General features: G+C 38.1%; 2 protein-coding genes across 2 annotated transcripts; both read right to left on the bottom strand.

The window, feature by feature from the left end:
* Positions 1-2612: 2612 nt before the first annotated feature.
* Positions 2613-5432, bottom strand: LOC106138321 (YEATS domain-containing protein 4). The gene is made up of 4 exons (XM_013339455.2): positions 5256-5432; positions 4888-5169; positions 4287-4476; positions 2613-3738 (listed from the first exon to the last, which is right to left on the bottom strand). Exons 1-4 carry the CDS (start codon positions 5301-5303, stop codon positions 3563-3565), a joined length of 696 nt encoding a protein of 231 aa, XP_013194909.1. The 5' UTR covers positions 5304-5432; the 3' UTR covers positions 2613-3562.
* A 1833-nt stretch (positions 5433-7265) lies between these two features.
* On the bottom strand, positions 7266-17330 carry LOC106137701 (uncharacterized). The gene is made up of 7 exons (XM_013338600.2): positions 17139-17330; positions 12872-13011; positions 12122-12341; positions 10852-10966; positions 9184-9251; positions 8483-8719; positions 7266-8131 (listed from the first exon to the last, which is right to left on the bottom strand). The coding sequence occupies exons 1-7, from the start codon at positions 17241-17243 to the stop codon at positions 7544-7546; spliced, it is 1473 nt and encodes a 490-aa protein (XP_013194054.1). The 5' UTR covers positions 17244-17330; the 3' UTR covers positions 7266-7543.
* Between the last annotated feature and the right edge of the window lie 298 nt (positions 17331-17628).

The following is a 17628-nucleotide window of genomic DNA, read 5'->3' as shown; positions in this document are numbered from 1 at the left end:
TCTCTTTTTTTTAAGAAAGTTATCAGTGACGTTTGAAAATATTTACACAAATGAACTCACTACCTAAGTAAGTGTACATGAAATAAATTTAAACCTAGTTTTCAACTAGTTAAATTGACCGAAGAACAAAATTTTTTCCCCGCCTAAATATTTTCAAATTTATAGTATCCAAACAAAAAAAAATTTTTTTAACCCGTTTGGATCGTGGTTCTTACCATTTATTTGATGTAAAAAAAGAGAAATGTTTGAATTTGTTGTAAATAGATAAGCTACTAAGTGATACAAGATACTCGTATATACATGTGTAGATTCAACAAAATTATGAGCGCGCAATACTAATGAGAATCATTATATAACACGCCCGGGGCAAATAAAACTAACTTCTTCCAAAAACAAACATAAGATTGTCATTTCTCTGCCTCCAACCGTAAATTACAATTCACCCATGTAGCCACTTCGTAGAACGGCTCTACGAATTTTCGTAGCACTGTGCTACGAAGGTACTACGAATTCTTCACATCGTACGCTAGTAGCAGTGTAGCTACGAGTCTGTGCTGTGGATTTTTTCTTTGAAAGTTATCTTCTATTTATGTATTTCATAATTTTTAAATCTATGACAAAAAATTTGATTCCAGACCGTTTAGGACTACTATCTACTACGCCCATATCTTTCCCATGGATGTCGTAAAAGACTAATAAGGGATAGGCTAATAAACTTAGAATTCCTCTTGTAGGCGATGGGCTAGCAACCAGACATTATTTGAATCTCAATACTATTATTAAGCTTTACTGCTGATTGGCTCTTTCTACCCCGCAAGGTATATAGACGCGACTATATGAATGTTTTGTATAATTAGAGTTTGCACAAACGTAAACCGTATTTCATACATATATATAATCACGTCTATATCCGTTGCGGGGTAGACAGAAACAATAGTGTAGGTATTTTAAAAGGTATTCTGTCAAATAGTTATTATGATATAGGTGATTATTATGTTAGCAGGTACAGTCCCCGAGAAACAATAGCGTAGAATATGGTGTGTTTATCATGGAGTTTATTGTACATATTTATGAGCGTGATGTGACTCACATAAAAATGCAAAATATAATACATCATGCCATGTGACTAACACACGTGACGCGCTATAAGTTTATCAATAAAATTGTAAATACAGTAAGTATGTACATTTGAAACAATAAATAGGAAAAAATAATTTGACTAACTACTAGATCGATACAGAATGAAAAAAATACTGTTTTTTTTTCTTTCAAACATCATTCTCCTGGTTTTAGTCCCGATTACATCTCTGTAAAGGAACCTCTGGTACGCTTTTGACTATGATTCTAGATTCAGTAAGTGAGGATTTAACAAGAATCAGCTTTAGAATGACCTTCGCAACCTTTGCAGGGGAACCAATCCCGAATAAAATCATGGTCACATATCCACTGTTTTCGTAAAAAGCGCTGTTGCCGTGGAATATACGACTTTGTAAGACTGCATCTTCTTCCTACATAGGTACAAATAAAAACGTCTTTGCTCTTACGGGGTAGACAGAGCCAAAATTCTCTAAAATATTGAAATGCCACGTTCAGCTTTATGAAGGAATTTTATTATTCTTCCTCCCGGCTTTAACCCTGGTAAAGTCTTATGTCTCTGGAGAGGAGCCCGGGGTAAACCTTATGACCATATGCAAATGTAATGCCTGTACATTGGTTATAATTCCAGTTCTACTAACTACTACTAACCTGCCAATATGGATGTTTGTTACTCTTTCACGCAAAAACTACTGAACCGATTACGATGAAATTGAAATTGGTATCTGGTAGGTAGCTGAAGATCCAAAATAACATATAGGCTACTTTTTATCCCAGAGTTTCCGCGGGATTGATTGATTGATTGACACGCGGACGAAGTCGCGGGCGGCCTCTAGTGTATTCATAATCGTACTGTACATTGACAAATGACAGTTAACAATCGATAATACTCCATGGTTATTGAAATGTGGCTAAAAATACGGTAATGACGGCTGTTGAGTTGATTGCTCTATACACACACACACACACTTACAATTGGAAAACGAGTGAGCACTTAGTTAATATCGGTTTTATTGTTTCACGGTAAGCAAGATCTTTGTAAAGCAGGCAGCGAAGGCAGTCGAAGTTGTGGTAAAATAAAATTACAATAGCGTGGCAAAACATACGAGTAGGTAGATAATTGAACGATTTGATAATTTAAACTCTAGTCTACCTCGCAACGGATATGGACGTGATTATATGTATTATATGTATGTATGTTTATCGTCCCGCAGATTGTAAAAGTCAATCAAAAAATCCAAGTTCATAACTTGGATTTTTCTTACAAGCGACGGGCTAGCAACCTGCCAGTATCTGAATCTTTATATTATCAAAAGGCAATCAGCTAAGATGGTCTTCAAGGGTTTTAGAGACTGGCTTTTATGGATTAGTTATATGTATACAAATGTTTCGCGACAAGAATAAATAAAATAAAGAGATTGCGAAAATACGGTCTTTACTTTTCCACTGACAAAACGAGAAAAAAAAAAAACAATATTCAAAAATGACATAAGATATAAAAGAAACATTTTTAAACCTGACCTGGACATCCCCAACGCTGGCCTTTGTATACTGCCTTCAATGAAGACGCGATAATATAAGTCTTATTTTATATTATTCTGATTTCAGTGAACGTGATATTATATATTCATCCAAAGTCTACAGAATTCATGTCAACAATAACACATTTATTGTAGACTTTTAAATTGATTGCTTTCACAATGACCTTGAAATTGATACAAACATACATAAAACATTTTCATTGTAATCTATTTGCGTTCGGTATTTAAAGAAATTAAATATATTTAGAGTCAGTTGTTGGTAATTTCGATGTTTATATTTGTATATTAGGTAGATACTACCTATTACCACCAATACCAATTACTCATGGAATCGGTAATAAGTCTATGCAACGTATCGTCGGAAAAAGTTGCGAACCAGAGCTCACTGAAAATCTCTCGAAAAGACTTAAAGGCGAGGTTCAGATTGACAGCTCATCTCAAAAAAAGAAGATTTGATGTTCCATCAAAAATAATAAAACTTGTTCTTTGATACAAATTAAAAATTTATTTTCTTATAACTTACCTAATTTATTATTATATTTAACCTTTTCTTTTCTTTCTTTTGGTTGTCTTCTGCAGAATACTAATGTTTTGAGCTTAGAGTACATATTTATATATTAGGTTTTAAAATGTTTTCAAACCAAACCACGATTATCCACGGCGTATCTAAATAACGCCATCTATCAGACTGATGTTGAAAAAAAAGTTCATGCTTGATAACATTTTAAGTTCTTGCGGCGACCAAGAGATGTCGCCACATTTCTTTCTATATTTTTAATGTTATTTACACACATTCTAGCTTAATTTCTGTAAAAACACTATAAGATTGAACTTTATTTCATGTTAATCAATACAAAATGACACTAATCACAGTCCCTGCTGTAACCTTGCGAGATCACGAAGTATAAACACTTCTCACTTGTTCCCTATAACCCGGGCAGTCCAGATTTATCACTGTTCTGTATTTTGGCGATCTCCTCTTTGAACTTGGTTATTGTTTCTTTAGCCAGGTGAAGCTTCTCCTTGAGATCAGTGATCTCGTTCCTCACCTTGCCCTGGGCGGTTATTATTTTCTCTAATGTCTTCTCTTTTTTCTCCTCAACTGAAATGTGAATAATGTTATGTTCATAAAATATGTTTACCCATCACCGCTAATCTTCCGACCATTAAATGAAGGATACTTATCATATATATATATATTGATACACATTAGCCTATAAAACACATTAGCTTTTAAAAAAAAAATGTGTACCATACACTATATAAGTATAATTACATCCTATTATACTTCCCCTTACAAGGCAAATTGCTGTCAGGCAGGCAACAAAGTGTAAAACCAAAAAAATTTCCTAACACAACTCAAGTTATACATTATGCATACATACATATGGTCATGTCTATATGCCTTGTGGGGTAGACAGAGCCAACAGTCTTGAAATGACCGATCGCTTTCATTCAGCCATTTGGCTTAATTATAGAATTGAGATTCAAATAGTGACAGGTTGCTAGCCCATCGCCTAAAAAAAGAATCCTATTTTTGTAAGCCTATCACTTAGTCGCCTTTTACGAGATCCATGGGAAAGAGAAGGAGTGGTCTTTTTTGTACTGGTGCCGGGAACTACACCACACTTCAATTGTAAAGACATTTACAATCAGTATCATGAGTCCACTGCCCATTGGTGATTGGCTTCACACTGTTCAGGAGGTGCTGCATGAGCTGCGTGGGCTCCTGGAAGACAATCTCCTCGTATGACTCGCTGACGAGGGCCCGCCCCACTGTGGGTGGAGCGCCATCCGTAACGGGGGATTGGAACAGCTTCAATATGTGGTATAAGGTGACCTGGAATGTAACATTATGATATTTAGATATAACATATACATCACATCTCAATCCCTTTTGGGACAGACAGAGCCACCAGTTTTGAAAAAAAAAAAAGCAAAGGCCTTTGTTTATTTATTGAGGTTTGGATTCTGTTAGGATTTGCATTTGAATGGTAATATGTAGATAACGGAGAGATGGAAAAAGGTTTATCTAAGGGATTAACACTAGATATAAGGTACTATGCCATCAAGTAATGAGATCAGACTGGTAATCATAAGATAGGAATGAAAAAAATTGGACAAGGCCTTCGCTAACTTGATTAAAATTGAATTGAATTAAATTGATTTCAAGACAAAAATTGAACATTTAAAGTTTGTGTAACTGTAAAATTGTATAATATAAATTAGCCTTTATATAAATTTTACTTACCGGCCTCTCATTTGGATCATGAAAGTAGATTTTGATGACAATCTCAAACTCTCCCCAGCCTGTCTCTGTGAGCTCGTATGGCGGTTTAGTCACTATTCTATTGGGGTTGGTGTAACTCTCGTGCAGTTTGAAATGCACTTTCTTGATATATGCCGACATATCTTCGTTTGCATACGGTTTCACGTATACCGTCCATTGATGTGTGTGACCGTCCTCCTCGCGCTTTTTGCCGAAATATCTGGCCACGTTTCCGTAAACTATTGGCTTGACTATAGTTAAACCCTATAAAAATATTAGTTTCATGTAGAAATATGTAAAAAATATCGTTGTAGATATGCATTAGTAAAAATGTTCAATAAACAACAGACCTTTACTCTCCCACCAGAATCGGGCCCGAAATCTGTAGGCAGACTCATATCTAAATCGATTTTAGACGACAGCTTGGCTGCTTTTCGTAATATTCAATTGAAAACACTTAAACACTTGCAAAGATTTTGTTAGTAAACAAATTTTATCGTCAAGACAATTTCTGAAGTTCAAGAAGTTTCACGAAATGACAGGTTAAACGGGAAAATATATAACTGACGTTCATTTGCGTAATGGCAATGTCAAAAGCAAATAAGTTTGCTTTAAAGGTTTCATAGCTAAAGGTCCATCTGTTTGTCCGTATTTCTCAATTATTTTTGGGGGCTCCTACACAACAAACGTTATTTTCAAGCAATTTTTTGGTCGATTTTAATAAGCAGGCAGAAACGTGAATATAAAAATAAATATTGAAGTAGGTAGGTATTTGGATCTCAATTCTATCATTAAGCGAAACGGAACGTGGCCTTTTATTCTTTTCGAGACTGTTAGCTATGTCTACCCCGCAAGGAATATAGACGTGATTATATGTATGTATGTAATAGATATATAGACTCTTTATTGCACCATAAGAAAAAGAAAAACAAAAAAATATATATTGAAATAAAAAACTTCCTCGTAGGAATAAAGCCGCCGTTGTATATTATTGTTTTTGTCTTAGTTACTATGTTTTATGTAACTTTGTTATGTACAATGAAGTGTTTACAAACAAACGTGATGCTGGCCGGTGTTTGCATGCAAAAGTCAAAATCCTTCTTAAATCTACTAAAATTAGAAAAAGAGTCATGTTTGTGCCTACATGTGATTTGACTATAATGTGTTGTGCATAATGAATTTCTTTCATTCTTTAGCTTACTTACATCTGAAACTGGCTTTGAAATGTCATTTCGAGAGGTCATTAGTCTCTTACTTAAACACTAAAGATTTCATTAGAAAATTACACTTTAACCGCAATCTAATAAAGTGTGGCGACATCTCTACGCCACTCGTCACAACATCAAATCAAACAACTAATGTCAATCATTGCGAAGAAATTGACGCGCTCAACCAATAGCAGCGAAGTATCTAAGATGCGATTTCAGAGATTTCACGGATTGGAACTATATATACAACCTCCGACACAACATCGTCGGAGCCGCGGTTCCCCAGGCATAACACCTAGCCTGGCGGAAGATCTTCCCTTTGGTGGCGGTCGAGCCGAATCATCGCTCCCGCTAAATTGGTGACCTCCGACTGAACAACATCAAGAAGAAGAATCCCTGCTCGTCGGCTCAGCGGAAAAATTCCTGAAGAAAGAAAATTTCAACGCGGAATCTCTGCCCGACTGCAACAAAAGAAGGAATCAACATGGACGCCGAAAAATCTGCCGCAAATGCCGCCGCTGCCGCCGCATCGCAGTCCACACAGTCCGATCCAGCCCACGTCCACAACCAGCCCGAAATCGCCAACATATCCCTCGCTCTGCGGATACCACCATTCTGGCGCGACCGACCACGTCTATGGTTCTACAGTTTCGAGGCTGCCACCCACGACCAAAAGAAGGGTGAAGAGAAGATGGCGCAGATGGTCATCGCTCGTCTAGAAAAACAAGACTTCAGACCTCCGGTCTTGGGGGGAGTACTGTGGCGACATCTCTACGCCACTCGTCACAACATCAAATCAAACAACTAATGTCAATCATTGCGAAGAAATTGACGCGCTCAACCAATAGCAGCGAAGTATCTAAGACGCGATTTCAGAGATTTCACGGATTGGAACTATATATACAACCTCCGACACAACATCGTCGGAGCCGCGGTTCCCCAGGCATAACACCTAGCCTGGCGGAAGATCTTCCCTTTGGTGGCGGTCGAGCCGAATCATTGCTCCCGCTACAAAAGCATTAGTTAAGTACATACATATACAGATTGTTCTGCTACAATAAAACACAGTATCGGCATTTTGAGATCAATGTATTTCTTATACTAGAAAAGCTAGTGAACAATGGTCCAACAAGCTCAAATATGTACCTTAAATTTAAATGCAGTTCAATATTTTATTAACATTTAATCTAACTACTTCGATCAAAGTTCGCTCTACGTTATAATGAGCACTTTTCAAACAGTCACAACATTGAGAAAGATGGAACATTCGAAGGCTAAAGACGGCTGGAGTTCATCATTGTGTAGGCCGGCAGAAGTAATATGTAATGACACCAAAACATTCATCTATACTATTACATTATTCAATAACGGTGTGAACATCAGAATTGTAGAATAAAAATTGGCAAAACCATCGATAGCCTTATCTAATGTTAGAACTTGTGATCAAGTCTAATTTGTTCAATTTCCGCCAACAATGGATTGCTTTCTTCTTCGCATCTTGAAGACCTGGAGCTGTGCCGAGACGCCAACACTCTCGGAGCGAAGGTGAGGAGGTTTGGGACTAGGGGGTTGCAGGGAGTGACCGGCGCTGACCGGGACGACGTCCGCGTCCCGGGGGACTTTCGAGACGTTCTTCCAGGATATGCTACTGACAGTGGCATGTATAAGCTCGACTTTCTTGTTCTGGATGATTTTTTGGCGGAATCTAGTCGCCGATGTCTTCTGTCGTCGTTCAGCCTCCTTAGAGTCGACTCCCTGGAGGTTTGTGTGGGGCTGGTCGGTTGTGGCGGTGATTCCACACCAGCGCCCTCTGGTGAGGGGCACGAGAACAAATTCCGCAGCCCGTATGCTTCGTGGCCGTAGCCAGGCAGGAAGTCTCCTCCAGAAGAGTCCTCGTCGGGGTTGGAGGGAGAGCGACGCGACAACGAAGGTGGTGAAGTCCCAAGTTGCGGCTTGCAACTACCATTGCAGTACAGTTCGCAATCAATGAGATCCAAGTCTATGTCAAACGATGGATCCTGGAATGAAGAGAAGAGAAATACCTAAATATAAGGGCATGAATAATTTTAAATGCACAAATATTTACTCTTCGCAGCAGCTAAGATCTTTTTACTATTGGATGCAGACTGCATATCAGAATTTCATCAGTTGATAGGTACCTATCTAAAATTATTTTTGGTACCTACTTAGTTACTATTTGTTAGATATCATCTTATACGATTACTAATAAAGTTAAAAATATGTAATTTAAGTGGTATTAGTAAAATATATTTTGATTTTACGGTGTTCGTAACGTGGCAAGGACAGCGAATGTTACAAGTGATCCGGTGAGCCGGAGACTTTCCTTCATGAGGGAGACTGATAATTACCAAAGGTTGCACCGGTGATGTGATCAAGTTTTCCCTGAAGGCGGCGGTCGCTTCCCTGGTCCGATGGTGGTGGGGCGCGGGGGAGACGTCGGGGGTGGTGCGGGCGCGGGGCGGGGGCGGAGCCCGGGACTCCGTCAGCGAGGACAGCGAACGTAGCAGTGAGCGGCCGCAGCCCCCGCCGCGGCATTCTTCATAGTTGCTGGCGCAGGAGTACGGAGGCGGGATGATGGTATTTGCCTGAAACGTATTTGGTATGTTTAATTTAACAAAATATAGCCAAAATATGCTGTGTGGCACCAATACAAAAAAGAATAGGACCACTCCATCTCTTTCCCATGGATGTCGTAAAAGGCGACTAAGCGATAGGCTTACAAACTTGGGGTTCTTTTTTAGGCGATGGGCTAGCAACCTGTCACTATTTTAACCTCAATTCTATCATTAAGCCATATACCTGAACGTGGCGATTCAGTCTTTTCAAGACTGGTGGATCTGTCTACCCCGCAAGGGATATAGACGTGACCATATGTATGTATGTATAGCCATAAAGGATAGCAAAATAATATACGTAGAGGGCATATATATCTGTACTTCAACCCCATAGAAAGTTGATGAAGAAGGATGTTAATACCCTACATTTTTTATATTCCGCGATTGAGAATGAGAAAGAATTCAATGAGACTGGATAACGAAGTCTGATTCACCTCATTTGCCGCATTACATAGGAAACTGGAGTTGAGAGATTCGGCAGTACTCGTCGCTGAGAGAGAACCTGCAGATAAGTAATAACAGATAAATGACATATTGTTTGTGATAATGAGCATGGTAACAAACAACGTATACTATAATACAAAGTATACACTATTATAGTACAGTTTTACGGTAAGAATGCTTTTTAATATATAGGTAATCATTTTAGTTGTTTGCTACGAACTTAAACCTAGCGTATATAAAATTTTTTAAAAATTACCTTAAACCTTATTTAATTACCTACGAACTTAAAAATTCCACTGATCACACGTACTTATTTTAATGACATCAAAATTAGACCAACAACGGCTCGAATGTTATTGCGTTACAAATATATGTATGTACATTCATACATACAAAAAATGTATTTTAGCCCCAAGTTGAATAATAGACAAAGTGGTATATTTTATTGCCAACTAGCTGTGCCCGCGAATTTGTCCGCGTGAAATAGTTATTATGGGCATCATTGAAGCTCTCAAAGATGAATAATTTTCCCCGTTTTTTTTTTCACATTTTCCATCTGTTCTTTTGTCCTTAATAGTTGTAGCGTGATGTTATATAGCCTAAAGCCTTCCTCGATAAATGGTCTATTTAAAGCAAAAATAATTTTTCAAATAGAACCAATAGTTCCTGATATAAGCGCGTACGAACAAAAAAACTATTCAGCTTTATAATATTAGTATAGATGTGAATCAATTTTAGATTTTTACGAGGAGAGAATTTGCATAAATAACTAACCGTAGTCACATTGAGTTTCGCCAGTCGAAGACCGCCTTCGTGTTTTTTAAAAACTTTTTTGACTGAATCCAACATTTTTTTATTTATTTTACTTATATCCTACTGTATTTACATCTTTTGAAGTCTGTACTTCGAAACAGCTAACAATCTACTGCTTCAACTGCTGCAGGTAATTTAATTAAATCTGCTAGATACAATAAGTGTTATTTTTAAGCCGATTAACGGGATACAATGAGTGCATGACGTCATGAAGAAGACGACTAAGTAGTTACAGGTATTACAATACATATGTACCTAACAAGATTAATTATTTGCTAGGTGTTCGTCTGGGTTCTGTTCCCGTGGGATTGTTACGTGCAACTTTGTTTTATTTCAGAAAAGGTTATTTATTTTGAACTTAGGTACAGTCAAAATAGTTAAACTAATATTTGCTATGTTTTTATATCGTCTGCGTTTCGTTGTTTTTATCTTCTTAAGGTATAGATAAAAATAAGGAAAGATCAAAAAAAACTAACTGCGAAAGAAGATTATGGTATTGGTACCTAAGGAATGCCTAAGTGTAAGGTGTGATGGCAAGGACGGAAGGAATGTGACGTATTAAGATAATGCCGAATTACGTAAAATGACGAGCTGTTAACTAAACCAAAATTCGGTCTAAGGTAATGAATAAGATGTATGTCGTAAAAGACGACTAAGGGATATGCTTATAACTTCGGATTCTTCTTTTAAGCGATGGGCTAGCAACCTGTCACTATTTGGATCTCAATTCTATCATCAAGCCATAAAACTGAACAGGCTACTATGTTTTCGAGACTGTTGGCTCTGTCTGCCCCGCAAGGGATATAGATGTGACTATATGTATGTATGTAATGAAGAAGACTTACCAGGCGCGCGAATTAGATAATTTCGAAAGTATTGGACCATGAGATAGTTGCCCGCTTTTCCATCACCTTCCCCGCAGGTAAGAACGAGTGGATATAGATCTGGCTTGGACGTGACCTGCGACAAACAAACACACCATACATTTATCAGCTCCCTTAAATATTTGCGTACTTGAATATATTAAAATGCATGACTCTATTAGTCGTATGTCACGAATTCTCGCTGTGCCGTAAGAACAATGTAGATATATCTGTTTTAATAATCATCTCCCAGAATGTGTAAAATATCGTATTCGATTTCAGAACGAAGTAACTTTAATTTTCTTCCTTTTTATTAAGGGAACCGACATTAAGTAAGTAGGTATAACGTATAATAAAACTCAAGATAGCAAAGCCATATCTTTTGCAAAGTCTCCTTGGTAACAAGTTAGTGTAGCAGATGAGAAAGGCCATAAAAATGTCGGGGGAAGGCCTTGGCTTTAGTCATAAATTTTGTACACGAGAGATAGGTATCTATGTTCCCCAGACTCAAGACTTGAGGTTGGCTCTGTGCCGACGGTTTAGTAGCGAGAGTGAATTAAATATGAGTCTCGAAGGCTCCGGTGCAATGCATTTCTGAGGTAGTATTTGAGTGGTTACAACTCATTCATGTATGTATTGCATGTGGAGTGGAATATGACATTCATTAAAAAGAAATTTTAACTGCTTTATGTCAGTTACTTTACTCGGTGGTTTCCTGATATTGGTTAAAGACGTTTAATTTATGTTAGAATTTCTACACTAATTAATTTAATTTATGTAGACGAACGTATCTTGATCAAATTAAGGACGTCCTGGTAAAGGGTCAGGTCAAAAGTACCCGAAACCGCCGAGCTTGCATGAAGAGAGTTATGAATATGGATGAAGCGAAGGAAGTATGCAGAGATCGTGGCAAGTGGAAAGAGGTAGTCTCTGCCTACCCCTCCGGGAAAGAGGCGTGATTTTATGTTTGTATGTATGTAGAATTTCTCAATGAGTGTGTACCTACTCCGTGAGGCATGCTAATCTTTAGATTTGATGTTGTTGTTTATTGGTATAAGTTTAAACCATTTTAACATACCTTGATGACATCACAAGTTAATCACACAAAAATAAATCAGCACAATCATGCAACATCGATCACCAAAACGTACAGCCTAGAAGTGTTAATCTCCCAAAATTATAATTATCATAAAAATAAACCGGCGAAACTAAATAAACTTCGAACTAAAGTAGTACACGATAAGAATATCACTTCAGAATACGGTGGTGGTGCCTGGTGCAGGGAGCCGCAGCGGGAGTATCTTGGTGGGGGGTAGATGGAGCCGGCGGAGTCGTGGTTGGAGTTGGGGCGGCGCACGCAGCAGGCAAAGGAGCACATGTACACGCTGTTGGGGGTCTGACGTTTGCAGAGGAGGCAGTAGACGCAGCAGATCACGATGCCGCCCAGCGTGCCGAGGAGGAAGAGGACTGGCCTGGGAACGATGGAACATTTTTAGTACAAACAATTCTAAAACAACGCGGGCTTTCATTCCGAAACCAAAACCCACGTTGCTCCAAGGTATAAACTGATAGTAATTTGACACACACGTTAATCTGTCACACACGTTAATCTGTCACACACGTTAATCTGTCACACACGTTAATCTGTCACACACGTTAATCTGTCACACACGTTAATCTGTTACAAAGGACTCTATTAACTTTATATTAGGTACTGCAGGCAGGACATAGCCTCCTCCAAATTTTCAAAGGTTGTCGAATCGAATCACCTAGTTGAAGCTGTCCTTTTTACTGAGATGACGTAAAGTGGTTTAGTTGAAAGCTCGTCGAATTGCGAAAGTGACGAAACAGCATGAGACAAGTAGGAGATATTGTCTAGTTAAGAGACGTGATAATAATGCGACGTATTAAGATAATGCCGAAATAGGTACGTAAAATGACGAGCTGTCAACTAAACCTACAAAAATGCTCCAGTCCATTACCAAGAAATAAAATTACTCACCATTGGGCATACCACGGGTACTCCTTATGCTCGGGCTCCCGACGCGGGGGCACGCTGCCCGGGGCGCAGCATCCTGTGTCGCAGCACTGCCACGGCGCCGGACAAGTCTTGCCGTCGGCGCAGGGGAGCTCCGAAGTGCACTGTTCAATAGAAAACGTGGTATTTTTAACTGAATCTAACAAGTTTGTCGTAGAAATGATAATTTAAGTTTACTACTTTATTTCTTAAGTTTATCTACCTATTTCCTGAACACAACTGAACGTGGCTTATCAGCCTTTTTAAGATTGCTGGCACTACCTGCCCCGCAAGGGATATAGATGCGGTTATATATAAATATACATGTAAATATTTCCTAAGACATACTTAGCAGGTTCAGAATTGGCTTAAGTAAGTCTATTGTGTATTAGCGCTTATCTTAAACTTCTCTTTTAATACTATTTATAACTACTTACAGGTATTAAGTGGCACGTACCGTTCTCTTCTTATGTAAATAGAGGAATAACAATGCGGTTTATTTTTAATTCTATAGCCGTATCTGTCTTTTAATTTTATGATCGACGCCGACATTTTTTTAAGGTATGAAAGTTCGTGTGGTAACTAGTATCGGTTCAATGGTTAGTGGAATTAGGAACTTCAATAATTCGCTTTATTGAGGAAGAGAACAACTTGAGAGAAAACTAACAAACAACATTTCGAAAGCTCTCATACGATCGCGAAGTCTTAGCTTTGCTAATGATACCGCTTTCAAGCTGTGTTTGCAAAGCCCAAGCAATTTGATGCTTTGAAGCCATGTCAAAACGCCATAGAAAAGCAACTCTTTCAAATCAAGTTGATGACGACCTTCGTGGCGTAGTATACATAATATATATCGCTTTTTTCCAGGAGGAGTAGGCAGAAACTACAGCTGTCCACGATCATCAAGTTTGCATGACGCTATCACACGTTTGAAATTCTTGAAACGCGAACGAAAGGCGACAGTATCACGCAAACAACAAACTTTCAACACTGTTAAATCCGTAGTGCATTAAGGTTTTTCGCTATTTCTAAAAACCTATCGTCGCGTGATTTTTTTTTTTAATTTTGTGATTTGTGGCGTAAAGATTTCCGCCACAAATCTTTGTGGTGTTTTTGTTTTGGTTACAGAATCTGTTAACTGGAGAGAAGCTTGGAGTCCTAGCAAGACTAAGTTCAGTATACGAAATGATTCCCGTCTTTCTTATGAACGGGGAAACCCAATACAGAAACACATAGATAAGTTTTACTAAGTCATTATTAACATACATACATATGGTCACGTCTATATCCCTTGTAGAGTAGATAGAGTCAACAGTCTTGAAAAGACTAAAAGGCCACGTTCAGCTATTTGTTTTAATGATAGAAAGAAAGAGAATCAAATAGTGACAGGTTGCTAGCCCATCGCCTAAAAAAAGAATCCCAAGTTTGTAAGCCTATCCCTTAGTCGCCTTTTACGACATCCATGGAAAATAGATGGAGTGGGCCTATCCTTTTTTGTATTGGTGACGGGAACTACACGGCACTGCGACACCGTTATTATTTATTTAAAAGGTGTTTTCCCTTAATGGCTTTTAACGACATTTCCGGGAAATAGACTAGCCCAGTCATATACTAAAGTGGTGGGAACCAAACGACACGATATACAATAACTAGTTACCTAACAATTAATTACCAATCCAATAAATTTATGGATGCCAAAGAAATCTGAATAATTTTATTCTGTGGTAGGAAATAAAAACCAATCAGCGGAATATCAATAACATCGTTAGTTTCCGATTGTGCGCGCAACAGGCATACCTACTGTTGCTAAGCGACGCTTATTCACATTGGTCTAGTGAACTAGCGAATGCACTTGCATTAAAAAATCTTTATTTTTTGCTATTGACTATCTGATTTATTAATTTTTACAGCCAAATTGTCATCATTTTATTACAAAATACTCTAATGAATAATTAGTTTAATGTTAAAAATAACAACATCCATTATTTTTAGCCAGCGGAAGAAAAGAAGGAAAACAAACCTACTTATATTTTATCCTTTATATTATTATAAATGCGAAAATATGTCAGGATGTCAGTTTAGACGTTTGTTACTCTTTCACGCAAAAACTACTGAACCGATTATGATGAAATTTGGTATGTGGGTAGCTGAAGACCCAGAATAACATATAGGCTTTTTATCCCGGAGTTCCCTCGGGATCGATTGTTACGTTATGATTGGGTTTGCACGCTTACGAAGTCGCGGGCGGCCTTTAGTGAATAAAATAAATAAAAGAGTTTTATACAAATAGTCAGATAAAAGATAATGCACATCTATTCTCAATAACCACTCGACTTATCCACACGACGCATGTGATACAGACAATTTGCAAGTACTCTCAGTAACCAGGTTATTTATACTCACGAATCAATACAAGTGCATGTGCACTGAGCTTCGAGCTTCGCGTCCCGGGATTCAAAAACAAGGATTCTATAAAATTTCATGAAATTTTAATTCAAAAATCTGGCTAGACTGATTTTAGATGTTAAATTCTACTCATCTTTTGTTCAAACGGACGTTTTTAAGACGGACGATATCTAATAAGTGAAGTGGACATTCTACGAGTTTTCGTAACTAATGCTACGAGATTGCTACGATTCTGTAGCAGAGGCGTAGATGGTCTACGAGAGAAAATAAAAGATTGAACGTTTGTTATAAGTTAGAAGTTTGTTGTAAAAAACATAATATATCACTTTATTTGTTATTTAATAAGACGGTATGCCAACGTTCAGTTATGAGTCATAACTTATGACACGTAGGCATTCTACGAGCTTTCGTAACCGTTGCTACGAGGTTGCTACGGTTCTGTAAGATGCGTAGATGTTAGAGTTCTTAGGACAAAAGCTTAGAGCAACACGGACTTACAACTTCCGACTCAGATATGCCCAAAAGGACCAAAAGCAAGTGACAAGTTAGTTCTTCTTTTTATATTTTAAGGGCAAGCCAGTGTCGGTGGAGATGGACAGAGGTTCTCTATTCAGTGGCGTAACTACAGGGTGGCAAGTCGGCAAAATGCCACGGGCCCCCAGCCGGAAGGGGCCCCCGGTCAGAGGAGAATCCCAACTCCCAACATTTCTTATTTATCATACATGTTTAGTAAAAAAAAGTTTTAGTCTTTGATTTATTTTTGTTACCTACTCAGTTTCCTACACAAGTAAAAAAAATATTAATAATTCAAAGCTTTTGTAAAAAAAGGGTTGTAACCCAGTTTTAGAACGTACCTATCCGATGAATTTGCCACGGGCCACGAATGGTATAGTTACGCCACTGTCTCTATTTATTTCTTTTTTAATCTGTTCAAAGTCTGCAAAATCCTATCAAGTGTAGATACGCTTTGATAGAGGAATAGAGGAGAGAGGAAGAAAGATAAATAATATTGTTACACATCAAAGATGAACTTAGAAATTAAGCAATGTATAAATGTATATTAATTTTGGCGGGAAAGTCGCCAAGTACGGCGCATGTTTTCACTCAAATCGATATCTTGGTTGCGTTCTTGGCAATTGAAATATTAGCAATATTACCGTCAACATTGTGGCAACACTGCCACAGAGCACAGAACTGTCTCGTGTGACTGAGAATGCGTATAAAATAGCACAGGACTCGCTCGGCATGCCTTTTGTAGTTTTCCCTGTTGTTAAGGTCAATATTTATTGATCAAACGTGTATGTATTTTGAATTTCAGATTTTTATTGTGATACATTGTAAGAAGTACTATTTAAATTTTTAGAAGTGGCAACATAACAATTCGAGCAATGTTTTGTATTGAGAAGGAACGTAGAACATGTACAATTAAAAAAAATTAACGCATGGTCTTGGTAAAAATAAACTTGAGGATTTGTAAAAGTATACCTTAGTAATACCTATTTTCTATTCCTTTTTATTATGAAGTATGTAGGTATGCATACTTGTTTGCATGCAATGTTTTTCATCAATGTACTACAATGTAACAAAATATTCCTGAACAATTTTGTTTTTATATTGGTAAAAGTCGACTAAATTTAGTTTTTACCTTTTAATAGGTACAAAAGTAAAATGAAGTAACCTCTAAAATACTCTAAATACATATGTTTCAATGAACACAGGCGGAACCACTGAACGGATTTCGTCGAAATTTAGCGTTCATTGGATATTATAATGAATTTTCTTGATTCCCATATAAGCGTAGCCTCGGGCATTAACTAGTTATACTAAATATAAACATAAAACTCACTGGCGCAGGTTTAGTTAAAATAATGCCCATGAAGACGAGAGAGTATAGAGCGAAAACCATTGTGATGGCAAGCAAGGGCGCGTAGTACTTGAGCCTCTGAGACATGGGCTCCCTCTGGATGCAGCTGCACTAGCCCACGTCACGCGCGATAATAACCAACATTTCGGGACGCCATCCCCGCGCCCTCACGCCCCGGAGGGTCGACCCACACTGAGTTCCCGTACGTCAGTCCAAGTGTAAACCAAGCAACGTTGAACTCCCCCACCCCCTGAGCTGTTGCTACCCTGAAAGAAACCGCCGGAGCCCCGCTTTTAGCCGGAGCTCTCGTCAAACTGGTTAGTTGTAAGCGGGCAATTTAATATTTGCAGTCGGGGTTGGGAGTGCGCTGCGCGATTTTTATGAATGTTTGAGGCTAGTGGGTCGGTGTAACGGCAAATGAAGCTTGGTTTTCCCGTGAAGTAAACAGATTGATGCCATGATAGTAGGCATT

This window comes from Amyelois transitella, chromosome 5 (genome assembly GCF_032362555.1).
Source record: "Amyelois transitella isolate CPQ chromosome 5, ilAmyTran1.1, whole genome shotgun sequence".
NCBI lineage: Eukaryota > Metazoa > Arthropoda > Insecta > Lepidoptera > Pyralidae > Amyelois > Amyelois transitella.
The sequence above is the reverse complement of the archived record's forward strand: the minus strand, read 5'-3'. Positions and strand labels throughout refer to the sequence as shown.